Raw genomic sequence first — 9,209 nt, 5'->3', positions numbered from 1 at the left:
GGGTAAAGTTCCTGCCATTTGGGGGCATTTGTTCTCCTCTTGGGGACCAAGAGGCAATTGTGATATGTTACCTCAAACCTCCAGCCTTAAATGTTAAAAACATAATGTCAGGGCAGCAAGTTTCATTTATTCTGATTGAAAACTTAAGTCTCCTCTTTGGCTCTTCCCTTGGTTCTCAAGAGATACCAGGGAACCCTGAACCTGCAGGACAAAGTTCTGCAGGGTTCAGAAGTTCTTCTCACAGTTCTCACAGTTTAAAATATATTTTTGAAGCTATTTGCTTAGTGTTTACATAACATTTTAATCTCTTTTTTTCTTTCAGTATCAAACTTATAAAATCAAGAAAGAAGGCAGGGGAAACTTTTGTCCCTTTGTGTTCAATGACATCATGGGTCTGGAGAGGGGAGATGGAAGAGGAGTCAGAACAGACGACATCAAACTGCCTTGAAGGGTCACGTGAAGGATGGTTATAAGGTACAAATACTATACTTTTACTTCTTACTTTTGAAATGATCTTCAATATACCATATAGCCGTATAGCTGAGTGGTAGATCAGGCACAGTCCTAAATCCATCACTATTAGCTTGCCTTATGAGGTGTATACATTTAATACCAGTTTGACTTAATGCACATCATATTTTTCTCACAGTTCAATCCTTTATCTTCTCTTTCTGGTGGTGGTCTTTGCTACAACTCTTCCCCGTTCATCAGCGACAGAGTCAACGTTCTGGTTTACATTCATTCTAAAGTTCAAATCAAGTCGTCTATTTTGCAGAAAATGAGGGAAATCAGAGAATCAGCCAATGAGCTGGGTAAGAAACAAACTGTACAATCAAACTTACATTCACCAAAACTTACATTTATTGTAATGTAACAATAAATACCAGTGAGTAAATCATGTAAACACTTTATGTTGATAACCTCAGTTGGTTGTACAATGTAGGTGGAAAAAAATGTGTTGCAAAAATGAAATTAGCATTTATCCACAAGGTTTTTTTAGTGTCATGAAATGTTTCCACTTTTTTATGATTTGCTCCTAATAATAATCTAAGAAGCGCTTCTCTGCTGTACTTGTCAAAATGTATTTATTTCTGGTAACAAATAACATTACCCATGCAAAGAAAATCTCGGTATCCACAGGAATCCCTCAGCTGGCACTGATGCAAAATGTAGTGTATTCAGAATATTTCTAAGAAACTTCTATAGAGAAAATATAAAGACAAAGGTGAGTTGTAGAAAGTTATTCAAAACATGAGATCCTCCCTCACGGTATTAGACTCTGAATAAACTTTTTTTTTTAAACAGATGGATGACTTCAGCTCCAGTCTGGGGATTCCAGTGAACCACATTGTCATGATGTGTTGCGGAGAGCGGTGAGAGAGACGCCGGGAATCCCAGGTAGTCATGATGAAAAGGTGATTTAATGACAAACCAGGAGGAACAACAGAAAATACTGGCCGCACAGGAACAGAACACAGACGTGAGACGAGGGTGAGATAAGACGAGGATCCGACGAAGAACACAGACACAGGTGGGTTTAAATACACAGGGAAGGTAATCAGGGAACGGGATACAGCTGGGAGCAATCAACAGGGAAGACAGATTCACAGGGGAAACTGGACTAACACAGAAAAACTACACAGAAAACACAGATCCTAACACACATCCTCCCAGTGAAGAACTACAGTCATGAAATTCAAATGAATTCAAACGTCGACATTCTGATCCTGAGTGCTCTGAAAATGATGATTGACTTCGGAGACGACTACACTAAAAACAGTGTAAGTCTACAAAACAGTGTGTGATATGCATGGAAATCACAGCAGTATGTTTGTTCATGTCAGGGTTCTCAAATAAAATTATACATTTTTCCTTTTATCAGTCAGGAATGCACTTACTTAAAGAAATTGTTTTTTATTAAGTTGGTTCAATTTAAAACATACCAATGTTGGGAATCAAAGTTTGCATTCATGTTTGGCTTTTATAATTATTAATAATTATGGTTAATTTATCATTAGTGAAATTATTTATAAAGTTAAAGTTTCTTTAGTAGGCTCAATGCAGCAATTCCTGTATCAAAGGAATCATAAGTCAAATTCATTCCTTTTGAAGGAATGAATTAAAAAATACAGCATCTCTCTGTCTTTCTTTTGTTGTTTGATGTGTATTCAACAAACTGAATAGATAATCCAGATAACCCAATCACCATCAAACTGAATATATTTAACTTTTTTCTTCAGTGAGGAAGTTTTGAATCAGTTCACTTGGAATGGTCAGAAGTTGGCAAGACTCTGAATGTAAAATGATCCTGCTAACACTTTTCGACTACCTTCTCCCTACGGTCCTGCAGTAATTTACACAAATACGTTGCTCCCTCAGAAACAACCAATCAGAGCTAGGAGGGTTTAGCACCATCAACCACAGTGATGGTGCTAAAACGCACTGCTCACATCCTCCTGCTTGCTCTCCACTATGCTACAGCTGGTTGACTTCAATGTTGTCTGCCATAAATGCTCAAGCTTCTTAGCATGGCCATCGATAACAGTGGCCATATTTTCTAACAAATTTTTGTGAAGTTGTAAGTTGTTTCTCCACAAGCACATTGAGCAGTAACTACTTGAGCTTTATTGACAACACTAAGACCCTCCTCCTGGCTCTGATTGGCTGTTGACTGGTAGAAATGCATTTTAGCAGACAGCAATACTAGTTCAGGACAGAGATGGAGGAGGTCAATTTTTTCACACCTTATGTCTCAACATACTTTTGTTAAAGTTACATATTGCAAATGCTTTAAAGAAGTTCTTTTGTAGTTTTAGAAGAAACAATAAATTTTAATATTTATTGATTTAAAAGGCTCAACAAAAAAGTAGAGAAACAAAAAGAAAAATACATGGACAACAATTTGGAGAAAAAAAACAACCTCTTCTTTCTTTGTCTCTCATAGCCCATTTGTGTTCCACTGATGGAGGGTGATCCATGTAAGTAATACAGGATTGTTTGGTTGAAATACATGTAATTAATTAATTACATGAATTTCCTCTCAGTTTTAAAATACCAACCTTATAAAGTGAAACAAAGTTACGGTTAAAGCATTAGAAATGAACATTATACAATGTAACTGTAAAGAAAGTAAATAGCCACTAGTAGTGGTTTATCAGGTCCAGAGAACTACAACGCTCTTCACACTACAGTTAGACATTCAGACACATTAACATGCTGATGGTGGTAAGCTACAATGTAGTTACACCTGCCTTGAAACAGCCTGACAAAGGTGAGGCTGCCATCAGCATCACAGAGTCATCTGACCAGTTTGAATTTAAGCCTAAGTCATTGATGACCACATTCCAGTCCGGTAGGTGGCGGTAAATGCACCTTAAGTTAGTTATTATCCACCAATAAAACACAAAAGAAGAAGAAGAATTTAAGCATAGGCGTCATTTTCCAGGTGTCCCCACACGTACTACATTGGATTCAGGTCCAGACTTTGACTGGGTCACTTTTGCACATAAATAAGTTTCGATCTAATTGATTCCAATGGCTGTACAGTTTGGGGGTAAATGTACCTATAAAGTCTAAAGTTATACACCCTCTGACAGGTTTTCTTTAAGGATTACGTTTTGATCTTTAACACAGTAAGTACAGAGCAAACATTGTAGGAGGCTGCTGCTCAAGTTTGAATCACTCAGGCAGATGAGACTAGATGAATATCAGACCTGCTAAAACAGATCAGTCATGTGACTGAAATCCAAATTGTTTTGTTTAGGTGTTTTAATATTGGCTGACTGGTAAAAGATATTCAGCAAAATTCTGACTACTAGTTTTATCTTTGCTATTATTAATTATCTATAGTACTTTTTTAAAAAGGTTTTGTTGGCTCTTTATTTGAAAGTAGTTTGACAGGAAAGAGGGTAACGAGAGAGGGGGAAGACATGTAGCAAATGTCGTCAAGCCGGGAATCAAACCTGGGACCACCGCCACAAGGACTAAGACCTCAATATGTGGGTTGTGCTTTGCCCCTGTGCCACCACAGCACCCTATGCATTTTCATTACGAAAGTTTATTACACTGAATGTTCCCAGCAGCATTTAGGACATCTGCTGCTTCACTTGTGTCCACCTCAAGCTGCCAAACCGTCTCTTATTGACCTTTTGTCTCTGAGTTTTGGTCAACTTTATTAAAGATCATTACAGTTTTCTTTTATACTTGAAAAGGCATGGATCAGAGGAAAAACAACAAAAACGTTTAATTTATTTATTTATTGTCTTTCATTATGAACTGATCTTCAGAAATATCAGAGTAACCTGATCAAGCCACATGAAATTAGAAAGTCAGCTTTTATTTACCAGTTTTATGCAAATAAATGAAGCATAAAATCAATCAGTAAGACCAGCCAAATAAAAATGTCCAAAATATATCACAAATCCATAAAGATAAAAATACAACCCGTAATGCTGAACAGTAGCTAAATGTTGGGTTTAGCTACTGTAGATAAGGTAGAATCTATGTTTATGGCAAAGATTCTACCATATTGTCAACTGAACTATGGATTTTTCTTGTAAGTGCCTTACAATGTGTAATAAAATATAATGAAAGCTTGATGAGTTAAACTTCATAGAAATATTTAGTCTTGTGGTCAATCAAAGACCAGAGGACATAAAGACATTTTAATGGTTCTAATATCTGAGTAGACGACATTTTAACAGCAACAACTATAAGATCAGCTGGAGTTTGAACTATTTATAAATGATGCTGAGATGATTAATCTAGACCAACATAAAGAAAAGAATTACAACAGTCAATGTGAGAGATAATAAAACCATGAATAATAAATTCCATTAAAAAAAGAGAGATTAGACTTAAAATTAGCAAAAGGTCAAAGTTCAAAAGAGGTGGCGGTAATGACATCANATATACTACCACCCCTGAAAAAGTCCCTGCCACCCTCTTGTCACCCCATAACCCCATAAATATTTTTCTAGATCCGCCCCTGGTGACGTGATCCTCTGAAGGCAAGCTCAAACCCCGAATCCCCCGTCACAGTTTCACGTCAATGACCGCATGAAACAGAGTCCTTGAATGTAGGCCTTCTGCGATCATTTGATCACTAATCATTTTTCTTGGATTGCAGGTAAATGCTCGTAAAAACAACCTGCACCTTAGCATGTGTACATTTCCAAGACATTGTCATGTTTGAATACAAAAGCTTGAGGAATAATTAGATTTTTTTAGTGGGAAAATTTAAACCGCAGCGCGTGCGTTCATCAATGAAAGTCATGGAAACGACGTCGGCGTTCTCAACTGTATAAATGACGCTGACCTTCTGAATTCTTCCCCTTTGCGACGGGACTTTTGAGAGAGACGCCTGAAGAAGCATTTGAAGCCTCGGAAGGATTGAGCTTGTCGAGAAGTCTGCTAGCAAAACTTTCTGACGAAGCATTTGCTGAAAATCGCACTTGCTGAAGAAGCCTGTGACAAAACAAACCTGCGAAAGATGGTTCCTGGCCAGGTGAAGCACCAGCAGGGAGATCGGCTGGAAGGTTGAAATCATTTTTACTACTTTAAATAAACGAAAGAAAGTTATTACCAAGATATTAGTGACTTATTTTGTGTTTGTGTTTTAAAGAAATACTGACTGCTGCTGAAAAAAGACAAATATCATTCTTTACTAGCATAGATTGTTCTTAACGAATGAGCCGTTTCTTAGCTGTCAGGAATTTTAAACTGTGGTGCAGTTGTTGAGAAAATAAATTTAAAATAAGCTAGTTTTAAAACTTAACATGTCTTGATTGAAATAACATAATTATAGCTTTGAAATTAGTAATGTATTCTGGCCTATTGAACTTTATTTTACCTGTAGTTACAGCAGATGGTTTGCTAGGATCATTTGAACTGCCTTTTGTGTGTGGGAAAACAATACAGTAGAAGTTCTAGCTTTTCACACTCATCTGTGAGAGGCCGTAAACTCGGCAGGGGTTTCTGGCTTGAGAGAGGGTCAGAGATAGCTCCTGGTTGGATGAGCAAAGATACGCCTTATTTGAATAAATTAAAGATAGGAACACGCCTTTTACTATAAAACTTTCTACACAGAAGTAACAAATCAGATTTGCTCTTGCAAGTCTCCAAAGACGTCTTTGCACGTCTTTGCTTTTCTTTCTTTCCTTCTTTCATTTGTCAGGTAAATGAATGAATGTCTCCGTTGTTCTGCAGTTTCTGTCTAAGTTTATGCATTGTCTTATATTGGATTAAACTCTGTAATTCTGTGACGTCAACACGCATTGTTGTTTTCCTTGTGGTCGCACGCGGCCCACCGAGAGGACCTTGGATCCAGAGGAAGAGAGAGCCAGACTTTTTCCAAAGTTAACTATTTGATAATATTTTCTTTCTTAACACACCCAACATTGTTAGAGTAATGACGATCATTTTACGTCTGTTCAGTCTTATGTCAACTGACATGCTCGCAAACATATCAATAAATATAAACAGTTATATCATGTAAATTAATTCATTGTTCAATTAATGGAATCCACATTATTTCGTTTTCACTTTAAGACTTCACTCGGCTGCAGAAGCAAAGCTGTGCACCTTGGTAATCTGACAATATTCTTACAGTTAAAGTTTGTCTGGCAAATCTGTTGAACACTACCTCCAAAATGTTGGCAGCAAGTGAATTATATTATTTATTTTTGTAGACAATAAAATAAACTGGTCCAAAAAGAGAAACGGCTAATTAAACTCGTACCAGCGGTCGCTGAGTTCCAAGAGCGCCGTTTTAACCACCAAGCTATGACGATAGCTGAGAGTCCGAGCTGAGAGAATAAAGACGAGAAAAAATAACAAGGAAGAAATTACACTGCCACATAGATCTGCGGTAGCCGTCTTCTGTAAATGAGCTAGGAAATAAAGTGTAACATTACAGAAACAGATAAAAAGATTTCGCTATAGTTTCTGTGGATACCTATTTGAAATATTGCAATATGAGGAATATGTGGAAAAATTATACAGCCAGTCGATCTTTTTAAACATTTCATTTTTAATCCCAAGGCTCTTCAACATTTATGTCGGCTTTCAGAGAATAATTTTTGCTTTGAGATCTGCTCATGCCACATCGAGAGCTATTTCGATCTTCCTTTGACGAGTTTCAACCTCTGAAGCAACACATAAGTCAGGACAAGTTCTGCGTAATTTACACGTTTTGGTGGTTTTGCAGATTAACTTTTAAAAAAAGACAACATACCATATTAGACCAATAAAGTCTTTCTAATTAGTTATTCCCGAGATCTTAGTGGTTGTTTTACGGAGTCGGATAGTATTTTTGTAAAGATTTGTAGTTCTTTAAGCTTATTGCATTTTTTACTTCCTGGTTCTGTAAAGAGGTCCTAAAAAGCCACGCCCACAGAAACATCAGTCTTTTCCAGCTGCCACCAGCTGCCACCACCAGTTGATTTAGCCACCAGTTGATCCATAACACCGGCGTGCGGGACACGCCCCCCCCCTTCCGCAATAGAAACGAGGAGCGACTGATCGCATTCATTTCGGATTGGACTGGACTGGGTTGCTCATTTTGCTGTGCCTGTCGAGCACAGGGATTTTTATGGTTTTATTTAGATATTTTTATTTCTTTTATTGCCTGTATTTTTAACAAATTGTCTTTCCTTATTTTTATTTTCTAGACCACCGGTGGTGCGCTCGGGCCTGGATGTGGCGTCCCTTTTTGGTGTGACTGTGCAGTGATTAATACCAATAGGTGGAGGGAATTACAAGGAATGAGTGACTTCACGGGTGTTTGTTTTGATTTCTTTGTTTTGGAGCCTACCATCCAGGACCCGGCCGTACCCACCGGTAAGCCTAGTTGGATTTATTTTGTGGATTTTCTTTTTGTTCAGATACAGGTATTTTTTAATTCTTTGTCATATTAAATTGTTATTGTCTTTAAATCTGTCTCTCGCTTCTTGCTAAACCGGACCCGTGTCCTTTCATTAATTCCTGGGTGAAAACCCCAGGTGGCGTTGTTGGCAACAAACAAAATTGTATAGTCCAAACCTCTGAATGCCACACTTACAATGTGTAATTTTGAAAGCTTGATGAGTTAAACTTCATAGAAATATTTAATGTCTTGTGGTCAATCAAAGACCAGAGGACATAAAGACGTCTGAACGGTTCTAATATCTGAACAGATGACATTTTAACAGCAACAACTGTAAGATCAGCTGCAGTTTAACTATTTATAAATGATGCTGAGATGATTAATCTAGACCAACATAAAGAAAATAATTATAACAGTCAATGTGAGAAATAATAAAACCATGAATAATTTCCATTAAAAAAAAGAGAGAATAGACTTAAAATTAGCAAAAGGTCAAAGTTCAAAAGAGGTGGCGGTAATGACATCATGTTTAGCATTGTGCTTCATACAGAAAGATCCCAGTGGCAACATGTGCAAAATAAACAACGATGGTCCCAACATGGAGCCCTGGGGAGCCTCAGGAAATGAGTAAGAGCAAACAAAGAGGAATAATTCTCTGACAGAGAAGCTTAAAGACATTTTAATGATTATTTTTCAATGCCTTAAGCCCTGAAAAGCAAATTTTGTTTAAATACGGAGTGACAAGAGAGAACTTTTATTCTTGATAATTTAAATTTGTATCATAAAATCATGTTTGATAAATTAGAAGTGAAACACATTATATAGGTTAATTACTCAGACTGATGTTTCCTGCCATTTATTTCTGTTATATAACTTCTTGTACAGCTAACAAAAAAAGACACTTTTTCAGAAAGTTTTTCAGAAAGTACTTTCATTCTGACAAGCCTCATCAGAACATATGATTTATTAAATGTGAGTTTACACTGTATATAGACTTCTTCAGATCTTTTTTTGCCTAATTAGAACTCGTAAAATATATTTTAATACAAACCAAGAACAACATGATTCATTTCTGGTGTCTAACTTAATAATCCTTATGTTTTAGACATATAATATTTTTAAAATAATTCTACCACTTTGTTTCCAAGAAGAAATTATTTTTTTTAATTTCAGCAAGTCGATATGTGGCTCACATATTAATAGTAACTCAGTCATGAAGTGGAGGAATGCTTTCTCTCTGCTTTTGCATGTGGTCTAGTTCAATCTCTTTTTCCATTCTATTGCTTATAATTTGGTTCTTTTGTTCTTATTTTTCTATTTTTTCGCGAACCTCGTTTACTCCGTC

At 36.7% G+C, this 9,209-nt stretch overlaps 1 protein-coding gene across 1 annotated transcript in view; it reads left to right on the top strand.

The window, feature by feature from the left end:
• LOC106941037 (interferon-induced protein 44-like) overlaps positions 1 to 448 on the top strand; it is an 11,903-nt gene extending 11,455 nt beyond the window's left edge. Inside the window, exon 5 of the mRNA XM_015023961.1 lies at positions 323 to 448. Coding sequence (XP_014879447.1) covers positions 323 to 448 — 126 coding nt within the window. The remainder of the gene's footprint in view (positions 1 to 322) is intronic.
• Positions 449 to 9,209: the final 8,761 nt, after the last annotated feature.

This window comes from Poecilia latipinna, unplaced genomic scaffold (assembly GCF_001443285.1).
Source record: "Poecilia latipinna isolate Pla-1442-1.1 unplaced genomic scaffold, P_latipinna-1.0 Scaffold3470, whole genome shotgun sequence".
NCBI lineage: Eukaryota > Metazoa > Chordata > Actinopteri > Cyprinodontiformes > Poeciliidae > Poecilia > Poecilia latipinna.
The sequence above is the reverse complement of the archived record's forward strand: the minus strand, read 5'-3'. Positions and strand labels throughout refer to the sequence as shown.